Source organism: Heteronotia binoei, chromosome 14 (assembly GCF_032191835.1).
Source record: "Heteronotia binoei isolate CCM8104 ecotype False Entrance Well chromosome 14, APGP_CSIRO_Hbin_v1, whole genome shotgun sequence".
Classification (NCBI taxonomy): Eukaryota; Metazoa; Chordata; class Lepidosauria; order Squamata; family Gekkonidae; genus Heteronotia; species Heteronotia binoei.
Genome location: NC_083236.1, coordinates 15,494,658 through 15,512,135, shown reverse-complemented (window position 1 = coordinate 15,512,135; position 17,478 = coordinate 15,494,658). Strand labels below are relative to the sequence as shown.

General features: G+C 48.5%; 1 protein-coding gene across 10 annotated transcripts in view; it reads right to left on the bottom strand.

Moving 5' to 3' along the window:
• Window positions 1-17,478, bottom strand: part of LOC132582139 (protocadherin alpha-C2-like) — a 341,397-nt gene that overhangs the window by 122,953 nt on the left and 200,966 nt on the right. Inside the window, exon 1 of one of the 10 annotated variants that reach the window (XM_060253604.1) lies at window positions 8,378-10,939. The exons of the other annotated variants lie outside the window; for them this stretch is intronic. Within the exon in view, the coding sequence (XP_060109587.1) occupies window positions 8,378-10,894 (2,517 nt within the window). The 5' untranslated portion in view covers window positions 10,895-10,939. Of the gene's footprint in view, window positions 1-8,377; window positions 10,940-17,478 lie in introns of those variants that run through there. 10 annotated transcript variants of the gene reach the window in all.

Below are 17,478 nucleotides of genomic sequence, written 5' to 3'. Positions count from 1 at the left end.
CTGCAATGGCTCGTATAAATCTTACTCTGTATTATGCATTTTATGGAACACACTCTGGGGAGCGCAAGACAGAAATCTTGTACAGCAACATAAAATCAATGTGCAAGGACTGATGGGAAGGGACTGGCAGCTAGCATCTCACTTCGGATTTCCTCAGCCCCCTCAATCTCTTCCTTAATGTCTTTCCTTGCTCTTCTGATGGAAATGGATTGGCGAGCACAGGCTTTGTCCAGCTCAAAGCAGAGATTGAAACGATTCTCTCTTGGCTTCTCCCATCTTCCTTCAGGCTGGGTCCATTCTGCCTGCTTCCCTTCCTTTGTCCCCCTTTCTTGGGGAGAGGGGCCAGATCTCCATCCCTTCAGCAGCAAAGCCTTCACCAATCACCCACCACCCCCTCCTGAAAGCCTGTTGCTTCCTCCCTTCCCTCAGTTCTCCTGGACTCCATCTTGTAACTGTTCTCAAAACACAGATATGGGGAGATCAGTTGCTACAGCAATATGGGAGAGAACCTAAGCCATTGGGGGAGGGGGTTCCCCAAGGGGACATGCTTGTTTCCCTGTTGCTGGTGCAGCTGCTGATATAGTAGAGCAGCAACATGGCAAGTTTCCCTGCCCTAGTCCCCAGCAGTGGCCACCCCTCTGACACTGGATTTTTTTTCAATGGTTTTTTTTTAATGATTTGAATATCGCTATAGCAATATCATAACAATGTGTGTAAAAGTTTCTTTGAATTCTCAGGTTTCATTATTTTTAAAGTAAGCCTCTAGCTGTTTCTGTTGCAGAAATATGTCTTTGTCCTTCTAGACTTATTTTTTTAAATGAAAGTTGTGCATCCAGGGAACCTTTTACACATACTGTTGTAATGCTATAGCAATATAACAGAACTCAATTGTCTATTTTTAAAAAGCCCCCCCTGGTGGTGGGGGGAAGGAAATGGCCATTACAGGGAAAATGGCAGGGGAATGGCTACCATGTAGGTGGGAAAATCAGAACATTCCTACTCACTTGGAAGTAGGGTTGCCAGGTCCCCAAGGCTGCCAGCTGGGCGAGGTTGTCAGATCCAGGTTGGGGAACTCCTGGAGATCTGAGGATGGAGCCTGGGAAGGACAGGGACCTCAGTGGGGTAGGATGCCATAGAGTCCACCCTCCAAAGCATCCATTATCTCCAGGGGATCTGATTTCTGATTTCTGTAGTCTGGAGATGAGGTGTAATTCCGGGGATCTCCAGATCCTACCTGGAGGCTAGCATCTCTACTTGGCAGCTATCCAGGCTTTAGTGCAATTTCCCCCAAAGCTTCACAGTAAAACAGGTTTGAAAACAATTGGAGAAAAACCACAGAAACCCTGGGGGATCACAAATGCACCACAACAACAAGCAGGGAACAAAATTCACTTCCCAACAGCACTGATTCTGGGACAATTCTCAGTGTCATCTACACAAGTCCCCAACTTTCAAATTCTGACGGCACAGCTGATCTGCTTTAGAAAGCAGTAAACTGGGCTCTTCCTGCACCAATCTCTCTCAAATAGCATTTCAAATGGTGGCAGAGGAAGGAAGGAGTCTCAGATAAGTTTGATTGTTCTCAGGCCAGGGTTCAGCCTGCAAACAGGCTGAGAATAATGTCCCAGCATGAATCTTTGCTGAAGACACGGTTTTGATGCCAAAAACACACTGTCGCCAGAACAGCCAAGTCAGACCCAAGCAAGACAATAACAGCTGTCCGAGGTTAAAACGCAGAGCACAAGACCTCTGTAGCCACAAGTATTTTAACCGTTCACTGGTGCAGGGTGGAAGAGCAAATGTAAGTGCTTACAGTGTCTGAGCCCCAGCATGTCACTGCTGAAAAGGGCAGCCCAGCAGCAAGCTCAGATTTCTTCCCTCCACACACAAGAAGCCACTGCAAAGACCGGCATTAATCTTCCAGCGCTTCAGTAGTGAAGCCAAGACAGCTTGCTGGAGCTGCTTGTTTGCCGGACGTGATTATCTTGCCCAGAATGCCCCCTTCGTCCAGCAGCGATGAATTATATCGCTCAGCACTCATTCAGTCCTTTGCGGTGATCTTTTGCCCCTGCAGCACCGCTGACAATCTCTTTGCTGCCTGCTGGAGATTAGTCTGCAAATGCGGCTGAAAAACTCCCCCCCCCCCACTTTTCCTTTACACATAATAAACTTTGTGTGTGGTGGGGGGGGGATTATTTTCAGACAGACAACATGATTTTACCCATCACACTCTGGATGTAATTTCACAAATTATGGCCCAGAATTCATGCGGGGGGGGGGGACATAGGGTTGCCAACACTGGGTTATAAATTCCTGGAGATTTGGGGTGGGAGCCCAGGGAGGGTGGGGTTTAGGGAAGGGAGGGACCTCAGTAAGGTACGATGTCATAGAATTATGGTTCCCAACTGTGGGCAGGGATATACCTGGAGATGTGTGGGGCACAGCCAGGGAAGAAGAAGAAGATGAAGAAGAAGATATTGGATTTATATCCCGCCCTCCACTCCGAAGAGTCTCAGAGCGGCTCACAATCTCCTTTACCTTCCTCCCCCACAACAGACACCCTGCGAGGTAGATGAAGATATTGGATTTATATCCTGCCCTCCACTCCAAAGAGTCTCAGAGCGGCTCACAATCTCCTTTACCTTCCTCCCCCACAACAGACACCCTGTGAGGTGGGTGGGGCTGGAGAGGGCTCTCACAGCAGCTGCCCTTTCAAGGACAACCTCTGCCAGAGCTATGGCTGACCCAAGGCCATTCCAGCAGGTGCAAGTGGAGGAGTGGAGAATCAAACCCGGTTCTCCCAGATAAGAGTCTGCACACTTAACCACTACACCAAACTGGAAGAGTGGGGTTTGGGGAAGGGAGGGGCCTCAGTAGGATACAATGCCATAGAGTTCACCCTCCTAAGCAGCCATTTTCTTCAGGGGAGCTGATCTCTGTCATCTGGGGATCAACTGTAATAGCAGGAGGTCTCAAAGCCTACCTGGAGGTTGGCAACCCTACATAGAGTCCCCCCTCCCAAGTCGTCATTTTCTCCAAAGGAACTGATCTTTGTAGTCTGGATATCAGATGTAAATCCAGGAGATCTCCAGACCCACTTGGAGGCCAGCAACCCTGTATCGCCAGCAGGAACGGAGCCGATTCCTCCCTCATTCTAGATTGTAAAGGGGAAATGTTCAGCTCACTTCCTCCAAAAATATTTGTACCTCCCTTCAAGAATCTGACATAAAAGCAAGTGGGCAGAGACCTCTTTCTGCCAGGGACAGGGAAATAATCAGCAACAGCCATCCAGTTCCTCTCCCGTGTACTTTCTCTGTATTGTCGCTGCTGCCAAGCTTACGCCTTTGCCAGAATTTGGCGTCAGTTCCAGTCTGTTATCTCCCTGGGAACCTTTTCCTATGTTGTTCTTCTCCGGGGAGCACCCAGGCTAATTGTCCATTTGCAAATGGTGAGGCAGGAAGGGGTGATTAAAAATGGCTGAGCAGCAGCCTGGAAGATCTTGCCTCTTTTTCTGTCTGCCGATACATGCCGCCTTCTGCTTTTCTCTGACTGGGTGTACCTGGTTTAGGAGTCATTCCTCATCTCCACGGAATTGTAGTTCTGCTGGAGAGAGGTGGGGAAGGAGGGCTCTCACTGAATTCTCAGCACTTGGACTAAATCCCAGAATTCTTTGGGAGAAGACCACAAGCACTATACTTGGCATCAGTTTGCAATACAGATAGACATTCTCTGTCTCATAACAGCCTTTGCCTTAGTAACTGCAGAATCTCATTGCTTCAAGGCACCCCAAAGGCTTGTGTGGTCCACTCCCTACCCTTAGCCTCCACTCCCTGGCTCTCCAATCTCAGGGATGCCCAACAAGACTTGCTTTTTAAAAACCTCCAAAGAAGGAGACATTGTGCCAAGGATCCCCAGTCTTTTTGAGCCTATGGACACCTTTGGAATTCTGACATGGCGTGTTGAGCACAGCGACAAAATGGCTGGGGCAGGAAGTGAAGTCCACCACAAAACAATCGCCACAGCTTCAGTCACGCAGCAGATCCTTGTGCTGTAGTGGTAGCTGGCACCAAAGCAACATTTTTAAAAAATCTGCACGGCCAATCAAATCTCCAATGAGCACTACCTGGCCATACCCCAGGGGTAGAATTCTAGCAGGAGCTGCTTTGCATATTAGGCCACACACCCCTGATGTAGCCAATCCTCCAAGAGCTTACAAAAAAGAGCCTTGAAAGCTCTTGGAGGATTGGCTACATCAGGAGTGTGTGGCCTAATATGCAAAGGAGCACCTACCAGAATTCCAGCCCTGCCCCACCCACATCCTAAAACCACTTGCAAAGGTGTTAGCAGGGCCATGGCGCTCACAGGCACCATGTTAGGGACTCCTTATTCCATAACTTATTCCTTTGCTGGCCTGCTGTTTTATCTAATATTTAACTTAAAGCAAGCTGCCTTTCCTGTTCCAGTGCTGCACAGCTCCTGATGGGGTTTGCAGCCGCAACCCCTTCCCAATCAGTCACCTTGTGAGGCATATTGGACAAATGCCCCATCCAGGTGATGCGGGACGCTCAGAACTTTTGGGAAAACTGACCTTGATTTTGATTTCTGATCCTGTGAAACCTCTGGATGGCTGGGCCAGAGGAGCAGGAGGGAAACTAGCAGGTATAGTGCTCTTACTCACATGGAAGAGGGACACGCACCTAGAACACTAATTGTATCTTTTATACTGACAACACAATATAGTCTCAGAAACCTATCCAAGAAGCTGCAGAAGTGCCAACCCCACCACTATAATAAAATTCTTTCTCAATACAGCAATACTGATTTAATGTGGGTTGCTTTAAATTCTCCTGAATATTCAATGAGTGAACAATTTACTCCCTTTAGACCCTGCCATTCTCTCCAGTGGGAACCCAAAGAGGGTCTTCCGTGTTTATGCTCCCAACAACTCTGGGAGGTAGGTTCAGCTGAGAGAGAGCAACTGGCCCGAGGCCACTCAGCAGGCTTCCAGGACAGAGTGGGGATTCAAACCTGAGTCTCTCAGGTCCTAGGCTGGTGCTCTATCTACTATACCACACTGGCTGCAGGCTTTAAGAGAAAGTAAGACTCCAGAATCCCATGTTGTACTCTGACAGCAGCCTTCCTATTCCACAGACCTAAAAAAATTTTAAAACATTATTGGAAAACCTCCCAGGCACAAGTCCTTGTCTCTCCCTGTGGTACACGAACAACTCTGCTACAAGGAAATTGGGCATATTTCTTCCAGAGAATTGCTCTGTCTTCTGCATAATGGCTCATTTTGTGAGCTCTACATGTACACAAGGAGCTTCTGTGTCTCTGAGCTTCCCTTTCCCTTGAGAATGAATGAAGCCACTTGGTGACCACTGTGAAGAAGATGCACCTACTACTGAAGCGAGTGAAGAAACCCACATCCGCAGATACAAGCACTTGCCCGGTCAGCCTGGCTGGTGTTTAGGAGGTGGCTGTTGGCCACTGGTAAGAGTCGGTTTCATTAGCTAGACCAAAAAATGTTTTCCATTCAAGATTATAATACCAAAGTGAACTGAGTTCATCAGCTTGAGAGAAGTCCATAAAAGAAGCCCAGGGGAGACTGCAGGGAGTCAAGCTGGTCCCCAAAACAAAAGCCGTAGACTGCCTTTTATTCTAAGTCATACAAAACAGCATTTTGTGGCTTTTATGTTGCAACATGGCTTGCATTCTTTAGTTTAGTTTAGTTTATTTATAATTTGTATCCCGCCCTTCCCACCAGGTGGCTCAGGGCGGCTCACAACACATGAAATCCGACGTAACAATATTAAGTTTAGGCATTTACACAATTAAAAACATTTAAAATATAAAAAATCATTAAAACAAAGCAGAAGTCTAATGAAGCTACACTTAGTTTCCTATGCCAGTTAGTTATAAGCCAGCCGGAAGAGGGTTGTCTTACAGGCCCTGCGGAACTGGGCAAGGTCCCGCAGGGCTCTCACCTCTTCCGGCAGCTGGTTCCACCAGGAAGGGGCCATTACAGAGAAAGCCCTATCCCAGGTAGATTGTAGGCGGGCTTCCTTTGGCCCGGGGATAACGAGAAGATTTTGGGTTCCCGATCTCAGCACTCTCTGGGGAACATGTGGGAAGAGACGGTCCATTCTGATCCATGGGACTACACCAGGGCACGTGGTCCTTTTCTTAAAAGATAGGACCTCGAGAAATGAAAAACTGTTCATATACCAGCAATAAAAATATAACATGTATACACAAAGCTTCTCACGAAAATAATTGTAAGGTCTAAAGCCTGTAATATTCTTTTGCTAGTCGCTGGATATTCCTGGATAGCACAGTCACGATTGGATGATAGATAGAACAATGAATGGGGAGGGCGGGTCATCTGCTAAAATCTACATGCATATTCAAACAGCCATTTAGCCTAAGTCATCATCAGTGTGCTTGACTTATGTCCATTCGTCCTCCAGGGGTTCCAGAGGCAATTTCTCTAATTCAGCACTATAAGAATTTTCTATGAATGGGGGATGGGGGTGGGATATGCAGCAGAATTTCACCTCTATTTAAGGTTCAAATTCTAAACACATTTGTTTCAAAGTAAAGTTTTATTGTATCTGCTTTGGAGTTACTTCTAGGAACTGTGTTCAGCACTGTGGCAAGAACTATCCAAGCAGGTGGGACACCCAACATTTTCCTCTAGATTCCAGTCAAACAAATGCCTCCCATTTCATTTCTGAAATTAAAAATAGTAATTGGCAAGGTGGCATTCAGTCCACAGTAGCCTGTCTATCAAACTTGTCTCATTAAAACTGTCCTTGGCATTTCCTTTCTGTTTTTCGGAAACTGCTAATTTACTATACAAGATCTAGTCCCAAAAATATGTTGTGAAAATCTGTTTAAAATTTGGGGCAGAGATACGTTGGAGACAAATGAAACATCAAGACAGCCCTCACTTTTCACTGTTTAGTTCTGTATTTTGCTTGCCTACCAGGAATGCATGTAAACAACTCATACAGCACTTTACCGTTTGGGGGGCTTTGTTTGTTTTTGCTGAAGAAACCCATTCTAGCCCAAGCAGAAGGAAAAGAAGCACAAGTTATCTTCTTCCAAGGGTATGCACCTGATCCTAATACAGATATTTGCAGTCAGTGGACATCTTTCCACAAATTCAGAGCAGCCCCCATCAGCAACAAGTGTCTATTTTAAACGGAATAGGAAAACCCACCTCGCAAAACGCAGAAACATATTTCTTGTTAATATTCAGAAGTTGTAATATTATGAGTGTCTAAAGGCTTATTTATAACCATAAGTACTGACTTTAGTTTTCAGACCACACACCCACCTATGCGCATTTGCATAGAATAAGTTATAAAGAGGAAAGTGATCTATCCAGTGTGTCATTGCAGAAAAATAATGAAGCATACTGTGCTACAGTATTTACTGGGAAGACTATGATGAATGTTCCAGTCCTAGATAGAGACTAACCCGTTTTCAACTGCCCAGCAGCAGGGAACAGGCTGTTTATACTGCAAGAGCACAGTCATCTGGCAAAGGGGATCAAGGGGCTGAGATCTGTCACTCGCCAGGCTGCCAAAGAAAAGAAGGCAGCAGAAAAGAAGGAGCAGGAAGAAGAGGTGTGTCTGTGTGAGCAGCAAAAAACCCCCACAAGCCTGTGTGTGCTTCATTTGCCCCAAAACCACATCGCTATAATAACATCAGATATATCTTATTGGTGATGGAACGGAACAGAAAATTTATTTCCACCCATTACTCAATAAAAAGTGTGTCAATTCCCAGTCTTCTTCGGCTTTGGTATCCCCCACCCACTTTGGTGCAAATGTACTAACATTCATATGTTATCTTAAACTGTGTAATCTGCTGGATTGAACCTACCACAAAGGTGGCAGGATAAACTAATCTTAACCTGATTTTAAGATTAGGAGGAGGAGACCTTTTAAATACCTTGTGCACTGTTAAAACCTGAGCGAGCTTACCAGCTGGAGATAAAAGCTCCAGGCTTAGCTAAATAACCAACAATGGCGGCACACCTTCTAACTCCTCTCACACACTGCAGGGTCCTGTCTCTGAGCAACCCCTAAGCATACAACTTTTTACATCTCGAAGCGATCACATTCAGACCAATGTTCCTTCTAAGCTGCAGAGTCTCGTGAGCAAAAATTCCACTTTGTGAGCTACTGGCATTCCAAGTTGTGAGCGACTGCATCAATTATTGTGCTCTGGGGCCATTTTTCCTGAGTTAAGACAAAAGTGTGTGAGCTGGAGGCTAGAAATCTGTGAGCTAGCTCACGCTAACTCAGCTTAGAGGGAACACTGATTCAGACTACGTCCCATAGGCATGTAATGATTTCATCCTCACCTCATTCGGAGTAATGGGCTCGCTTTTCAGTATGATCAGGTTCTGAGAGCTCTGCCCACTCTGCCCAGTCAGATGCCTGTCTGTCAGCAGGGCCTGGGAAGCAAGCCCTGTCGGGCCTCCAGTGTTGTAGAACATGAAGGTGTCACTGCCTGAGCCAGCCGTCAGACAGGCTTTGTAGCAGTAGGTCTTGGAGAGAGAGCCGTTGCCCCGCACTTCAATGAAATGGGGCTGCGCTTTCAAGCCATGGGGCAGTTGAGCATCCAGGTTGTTGTTTGCCTGCTTGTACATTTCTGCTGAGCACCTTTCTCGGGGGGCCCCACAGAGACCTCCACAGCAGGAGCGGCCACGCATGCTGTACCCATAGCACTTTATCACCATGAGGACCACAACCGTCAAGAGGAATATAAAGGAGACAGAACTCAAAGCCACCATGAGATAAATAGTGATTTCTGAGTAATGGCTGGAATTCTTGATGAGCCTCCTGGTATCAGGAATGGTTCTGGAAACTCTGTCCACCACGGCAACGATTATAGACACGGAGGAAGACAGGGGGGGCTCTCCATTGTCTCTCACCTCAACGGTCATGTTGACAGTGGTCAGGCTGTCCTCCCCCAGTCTGCGAATCGTCCTGATTTCTCCACTGTGGAGATCCACTCGAAAGAGGTCTGGAGCCGAAGCCTGGGCGAGGCGGAAGAACAGCCAAGCGTTCTGCCCAGAGTCTTCATCAAGAGCTATGACTTTTGTGACCAAGTACCCTGCACTGGCCGAGCGAGGGATCATCTCCACGGCTGCTGAACCATTGACTGAGGTAGGGTACAGAATCTGGGGCGAGTGGTCATTCTGATCCACCACATAGATACGAACAGGGACTGTGCTGCTGAGAGCCGGCACCCCAGAGTCCTGGGCCTTCACCACGATTTGGAACTCCCTCAACTTTTCATAGTCGAAGGAGCTGACAGCATAAAGGTTGCCGCTGTCGGACTGGATGGAGACGTAGGAGGCGATGGGCAGCCCTTCAATCTCTCCCTCCAGCAGAGAGTAGGAAACAGAGGCGTTCTCCTCAGCATCCAGGTCAAGGGCCTTGGTGGTGCAGAGGAAGACCCCAGGGGTGTTGTCTTCAGGGATGTAAACAGAGTAAGTGGGCTCTTCAAAGCGGGGCGGGTTGTCGTTGACATCGGAGACGTCCACCTGGATGACTCTGTGGGAAGTCAGGGGAGGGGCCCCGCCATCGGTGGCGGTGATGGTGATGTTGTAGGCGGGGGCCCTTTCCCGGTCGAGGTGGCCCGCCGTGACCAGGGTGTAAGAATTCTTGTAGGAGTTGAGCTTGAAAGGCAGGTGGGCAGGCGAGCTGAGAGTGACCTGCCCGTTCTGGCCAGAGTCCTGGTCAGTGACACTCATTAAGGCCACCACGGTGTCGGGACGGGCATCCTCGGGCACAGGGCTGTACAAGGCGGTCAGCACCACCTCGGGGGCGTTGTCGTTGGCATCCACCACCTCCACCAGCACTTTGCAGTGGCCAGCCATGGGGACAGAGCCCCCGTCGGTGGCTTGCGCGTAGATCTCATAGGAGGACGCTTCCTCGTAGTCCAAGGTGCCGTTCACCCTCACCTCTCCCGACACGGGGTGGAGGGCGAAGAGCCGGCGCACCTGCCGCGGGGTGTAGCTGCTGAAGGCATAGCGCACCTGGCCGTTGGAGCCCTCGTCGGGGTCGGAGGCGTTGAGGGTCACCACCAGCGAGCCCAGGGCCGCGTTTTCCAGCAGCGTGGCGGCGTAAGTGGCGCGGTCGAACTGCGGGGGGTTGTCGTTGGTGTCCAAGACGCGCACGGTGATGCGGGCGGTGGCCGATTTGGGCGGCCGGCCGCCGTCGAGGGCGGTGAGCACCAGGCGCTGGAGCGGGCTCTGCTCGCGGTCGAGGGGCTGGAGGAGCACCAGCTCGAGGAGTTTGCTGCCGCGCTCGAAGCCGCGCCGGTCCAGGCCGAAGTGACGGTTGGGGCTGAGCTGGTAGGCTTGCACGGCGTTGGTGCCCACGTCCGGGTCCTGCGCGCCCTCGACGGGGAAGCGGGCGCCGGGCAGGGCCGACTCGCTGAGCTCCAGGCGGGCCTCCGGGCTGGGGAAGCGGGGCGCGTTGTCGTTGACGTCGAGCACGTCCACCTCCACGTCGTGCACCTCCACCGGCTGCTCGAGGAGCAGCTCGAGGCCGAGGGAGCAGGCCGGGCTGAGCGGGCACAGCGCCTCCCGGTCCACGCGCTCCTTCACCAGCAGCAAGCCGCGGCCCAAGTCGAGCGCCAGGTAGCGCCGGCCGCTGCCCGAGCTCAGGCGAGCGCCCCGCGAGGCCAGCCGGCGCGGCTCCAGGGCCAGGTCGGCCGCCACGTTGCCCACCACGGCGCCCGGCGGCAGCTCCTCCTGCACGGCGTAGCGCAGCTGGCCCTCGACGGGCGCCCGCAGCGGGGCCTGCCACACCACCAGCACCACCAGCCAGCCGAGCGCCTGGGGCCCGCCGCCGGCCAGCCCCTTCATAGCCGGCGGGCGAAGTGCAGCCCCGGCCTCGGCGGCCAGAGACGCGCGCAGTCGGGGCGCATGGAGTCCCTGGAGGAGCCGCCGCCGCCGCCGCCCAGCCGGCTCATGCCTCCTCCTGCCCAGGGCGGCCTCGCTGCCTCCTCCCCCCGCGGCTGACGCGCTCCGCTCGCTCCCCTCCCGCCGCCGCCGCCCTCGCTCTGGCCGCCGGGCGTGCGCGCTGGGAGGGGCGCGCCGAGCTCCCTTTCAGCACCTGAGCGCTGGACAGCGACCTGGCGGCTCACTCCCAGAAGCCCAGCGCCAGCGCCAGGCAAGCAGCTCTGCCGCCGGGGGGGCCCTGAGCCCGGCTTCTCCCAACTCCGGGAAACCAGCCTGCTTGTTGCGTGTTTGGAGGCTCAGTGGGAACTGCGGCCCGGGCCCGTAGGAAAGCTGGGAAAACGGCTGGGAGCAGGCGGTGGAAAGGGAAGCAACTACAACGTGCGATTTCTCGCCGCTCTCGCAGAGAAGACAATGAGCAAAGACCGGGGGAGGGGGGGGAGAGAAAAGGCTACGGAGCTGCTTTACCTCGAATGCGTTTGAGCCCACCTGGTGTCCAAGGCTCCAGGAGCGAATGAGAGAGAATCGCCGCCCATTTAAAACGGGCACCAGCCTTGAAAAACACCGTTACCAAAACACCCACGGCCGCGTGTCGGTTTCAGACATGCCAAAAAAAATTAAGTCTGCTGGAAGGAAAAGAGCTCCCAGCTCCTCCGCCAGGTAGCCAGGATACCGGGGGGGGGGGGGGGCGCTGCACAGCTGCGTCAGAGACCTTGGAAGGCTTCTCAAAAAGTGCTGGTGGCCATAATCGATGGTGCTGAGTCACGCTTGTCATGACTTTTTCTTTTTCCTGCAGTGCCTCCGCTCCCTAGCCAGAAATGTCTTTTTCAGGGCTCTTTTCCCTCACCTTCCCTTGCCGATGTGTTCAGGGCTCTGCATTTCAAAAAGAACTATATAGTTTGGCGGGGGGGGGGGGGGGGATTAGAAATGAATGAAAGAAACACTGCCAACAGAACATGAACACTGGTGAACTTGGCAATTCACCTACCTGAATTACTAGTTTCCGTGACTGGCGGGCTCCAGAACTTCTAAAATCACAAGCGTTGTAATATTAATAATGGTTTATAATCTTTCAGTAATACAGAAATGCAAATCTGGAAGCGAGGAAATAACAGGCACTGTTCCATACTTGCCAAGTTTGTTTTCTAACTGCCCTACTGACTTCCTCCCCTCCATTGCTCCTTCTGTCTGATACTGTAGGGAGCCAATCCTTCTCTCGGAGTCTGTGAGCCAGACCTTCCAATGCACACATCTCTACAGTGAATATCCTAGGTAAGGAACAGCTTCACATTCTTCTTTTGTCTCATAGATCCTGTATGTTGTTTGCCCAGCTTTCCGGTTTGTTCTCAATAAAATAGTTTATAAAGCACGACAGCTTGCTGGACTAGCTCAGGCTAGGCCTAATACGTAATAAAATAGACGTACACATTTTAAGTTCAAAAGTTTACATCATAAAAGGATGGAACTAATACATTTTGAAAGTTAAGTAAAATATTAATAAGCCCACTATCAAAATTAGAACAGTCCTCTGAGCTCATTTAGGATAGTTTCTAGGCTTGGTCATGATCTTTTAGTGCCCGTGAGACTGAATTTTGCCAAGGAGTCTGCCCAGGTTCTCATTGGGATGTCAAACCAGTGTCTGGCCTCTACAACTTCAGCCTGTAGGCTGAGGTTCACATGATTGTTCTTCCATACAAAATAATCCCCTCCACCCAGAAACCAGCAGGTCAGAAAGGTTTGAGCAATGACTATCCCTTGACACCTACTCTACTGGGCATTTATTTTCTTCATTTTGTGAAGAAATATTCATTGATGTGAGTACCAACTTGCAGTCTAAGCTGGTACAGCTCAGACACAGGTTTACCACCTTAGTAAAAATGTAGCCTTGTAACACACACACACACACACACACACACACAGAGTGTTTTTATCTGCTCAGCCTGTTAACTTTGTGCTTTAGAGTCAAACAGCATGTTCAAAATCAGGATGGAGAAACAAGGGCATTTTTTTAAAAAACCCTCCTGAACCCTTCATGCTTTCCCTTGCATGGAATTTCATTGCAGAGTTAATCTTCTAAAGCTTCCAGTTCTTTCCTTTTCTAAATATATTTCCAAGTCCCTCCTGAACTGAGGGGTGTTTCATGTTTGAGTTCAGTCTCAGTCATTTTGTTCCATGCTTCAGCCCTCTTTTATGCTTCACTTCCTTGGCTACATATTCTTCCCTTGCTTGAATTCCTTAGGTACATTCCTTAGGTACAGCCTTCCCAAACTGATAATTGGTTCTAATCTATCCTCGTATCCAGGTTGTCTTAAAGTAAATCTGTTTTCATCTGTTATGTAAATCGCATTCATCCAAGCTTCGCTTGTTGTACACAATGTGTTAGAAGCCAGGATTCTTCAGAGATGTTTGGCCTTGAAAAGCTGCCAAATAACCAATCAGAAAGCAGTATAAATCTTGTCTGTTTAGGACTCCTCTTTAAATGGGTCATTTCTGTTGTTGCAGGAATTAGTATGCAGAACAACTCTTGTCCAAAAAACCACCCTTCCTGTCCATTGCATACGACTGCTGGATGAGATTTGGATTTAGGTGACCTTACAGGCTAAGGCTGCAGAGGGAAGTCAGTGGGATTTCATGTCAGAGTTAATATTAAAAACTCTCAATCCAAGCAAATAAATAGCCTGTGTTCATGTGTTCTTCAGTCCGGGGGGTGGGGTGGGGAAAGGGAAGAATCACCATGGAGGCTAAGACCTACTTTCTGCAGATGAGCAAATCTGGAGCAATGTCCCTGATGCCCAAGAAGAACATGTTACCAAGGGAAGCACGAGGGCAGAGAAGCACCTTTTTACTGACATCAACAAATAACCCATTGATCCTGGTCCCTCACCTCTGTCCTCTGGGTTGACTGTGAAATCCTATGCAGTGGATTGCACTAACCCCGAAACCATACCATTAGTCGTGGCACCCTGGTTGCCATCCCTGGTCTTGCACCATCAAGGCCCCTTTCTATGTCCTTTGGTGGCTCTGCCCAATTCCTGTGCCATCTGGTTTGGCTCATGACAGCAACCTTGAACTTGACCCTGCAGAGCTAAAATGCCAGAGAAGCATCTCATAAGGTTGAATGGTCACCCTGTAATACACCGACTTGGGCAACACACCACATTTTCTGTACTTTTAACTCCTGTGAAAAAGCAGCACAAGTTGTCATCTCAGAAGAAAAGTCTTCATGTGTTCTTCAGGGGGGGGGGGGGAGGGGAGAATCACCATGGAGGCTAAGACCTACTTTCTACAGATGAGCAAGTCTGGAGAAATGCCCCTGAAGCCCAAGAAGAACATGTTACTAAAGGAAGCACAAGGGCAGAGAAGCACCTTTTTACTGACATCAACAAAAGGAGGAGATCTGCAGCTCCAGTTCAGTAAACAGAGAAAGAAGGGACACCAGAGAGTTTAATCAATTATTCACAGCTACCACAACTTGCAAGCAAAGAATCTAAGCCTCAGTAATCAGAATCACCAAGGTCATGGATTGGAAGTAGGCACGCAGTAGTTAACATAGCATTCGGAGTTTTATACTAAATGTCTAGAAACGAAATGAGTTTGTGTGTTAAGGAAGGGTCCCGAGGGATCACATTGGGAGTCCATCTCGACCAGCATTCATTTTCAAACAGTGGCCAGCCACATTCTTCCAGGATGATCATTAATGGGCATGACATCAGACACCCCACACACACTCACACACTAATTTCTTCTCCATAGAAACTGGTACACTGTTTCCAAACACAGAAGTTCCATTGAGCTGTTGACCACAGGCACAAGTAGACTCATCCTTCATGTGTTTGCCTTAATTCCCTTTCGAAGTCATCTTATCCAGTTGCTTTCACCATTTATCTATGAAAGCCATCATGGCGTAGTGGTCAGAGTGCTAGACGAGGACCTAGGCAGGATTGCATGGGCTCCTGCTATGGCTATGGTTTCCCCATCAGGTGACATCATGGTGTACATGGCACTGCATGCCCCACCCCCAAGCTCCCATCAGTTGCCAACCTGGCTACCCTAGATCTGTGAGAGCCAGGTTCATGTCCCCCTCTGGCATGAAAACTGCTGGGTGGCCTTGGCCCCATCACTCTCTCAGCCTAACTTACTTCACAGGATGGTTGTTGTGAAGATAAAATGGAAGATGGGGAGAACCACACTGTAAGCCACTTTGGGTCCTCAATTGGGGAGAAAAGCAGGATAGAAATATTTCAACGAACACGGGTCAGCAATTCTGTAAATGAATCTTGCGTGCCAAAGAACTTTTGATGGCCTGCCCTGAATCTGCAGCCCATCAAATTCTAGCATTATAGAAGAGAGTGAAAAATATTATCCATACGTATTGAATTATCCATAGACCACAACAACTTGTTTTATTACAGAAGGGTTCAGGGTCTGGCACTTCACATCTTTAGGGCCACTGGCTGAAATACAAACAGAATGGGCTAGTCTGAGTTCCCTAGACCTATGATTATCAGCTTTATGAAGAGTACTCTTCAGTAGCCAGGGATTTCACCCTATCCATATTTTTAAAAACCCCACAAAATGGGCCCAGCTTAAGCATCCATTTGTGCTTTGTCAAATCGAGCGGAGCCTTCCCCCTCCCCCGCTGCAATTTGCAGAAAAATCCAGATTTTTTTAAAAAAAATGTAACTCCCCCCCACAAAAAAAAATTCTAACAGCACTTACCCAGACATTGACAAAACATTTTACAAATAGCTGTCCTAAAATTCCCAGTAAGGTAGAAGTGGGCTCCCCAACACATTGATAAAAAAGGGACCACATTGTTAGACTTCCAGATGGCCAGTGTGCTGCAGTGGTTAAAATGTCACAAAAAAAAAATTCAGGAGCTCCTAGGATCTGGTCTCCACCATGGAAGCTTGCTGGGTACTCTTTTTACCAACCTTGGAATGATGGAAGGCTGAGCCAACCTTGGGCAGGCTACCTGAACTAGCTTTCGCTGGGATAGAACTCAGGTTGTGAGCAGAGAGTTCACATCACAGTACTGCTGCCTTACCACTCTGCTTACCACGGGGCCGCTTAGGGAGAAAGGTCCCTGCCTACCTGAGGGACCGTCTTTCCCCATATGAACCCCAGAGAGCACTGAGGTCAGTCGGGAAAAATCTAATGACCATCCCTGGGCCGAAGGAGATTAAATATCAGAATACTAGAGCACGGGCATTTTCAATTGCGGCCCCTACCCTATGGAACCGAGGAGGTGCGGGCCCTGCGGAACCTTGATCAGTTCCGCAGGGCCTGCAAGACCGCCCTTTTTAAACTTGCATACTTGGACTGCTAAGAAGATCGGTAATTAAGGATCCGCCAATGCGGGTTGAAGATCTATACCGCTGAATAACTGTACTTATTGGATTGGTTTTAATGTTATTAAGTTTAATGTTTTAATGTTTTATATTGTTAAACCTAAAGGCTTTTATCTACTATTGTATGTTTTTATAAAATGTTGTTAGCTGCCCTGAGCCTGCCGAGGTGGGGAGGGCGGGATATAAATAAATTTTTTTATTATTATTATTATTAAAGGCAAGGTATAAATATATAAAGTAAAATAAAAATTAAATAAACTTTTATGCATACCTGCTTAGACTGTTTCATAGATCAGATATTGGATATACCAGAAGACATATTTATGCTCCCTTCAAAAATATAGTAGATGATCTAGGAACTAGATGTTTCTGTCCCTTAAATCAAGTTTCCAATGGTATTCAAATGTAACCCCACCCCAGTAAACCAATACACTTGCTTTCTTCCTGAGCCAGCACAAAGTTTCATTTTCTTTGTTCCTACCAATGTCATTGATATACCAGCTTTAAAAAAAAAAAGATGGCACCTCGTGATCAACTTTTATTATTATTGCTGACAGAAAGTGAGCTAGAAAAGCAGGTATCAAGACTGTTCTAAAGTTGGAAATGGTAAACCGCTATGTTGATGAACCAGCAAAAGAAGAAATAGATGGGATGCTGGGAAATAAGATAGAAAACAGGAAATACATGGAAGGAGAGAGGAAAATGTCAGGCCAGATGTCTCTCTTTAGATGCATGTTATTGCCACAATTTTACTTGTTCAGCCTGAGAGATCACTTTAATTTCAGTCTTTAAAATTCATAAGTATTACTTCAAACTCTGCAGCTATAAAGATAGGAAAGACCATTGTGTGCTCCTTCAATTCCATCAGCACATGCCAAGACTGGGAGTCATCCCTTGTCACAGGAGAGGGGCTACCCTGTACTTGTAATCTGGAGGAGTCCTCAGCAGCTCCACTCAAAAGTGAGCCCCATGTTATTTAGTATCCTAACAGGGGTATCGAACTCATTTGTTATGAGGGCTGGATCTGACATAAACGAGACCTTGTTGGGCCAGGCCATGTCAGTTTGGGCCGAGCCATGTATGTACCTATTTAAGATTAGGTAGCAGAGATATAAATTTTATAAAGAACACAAACATACA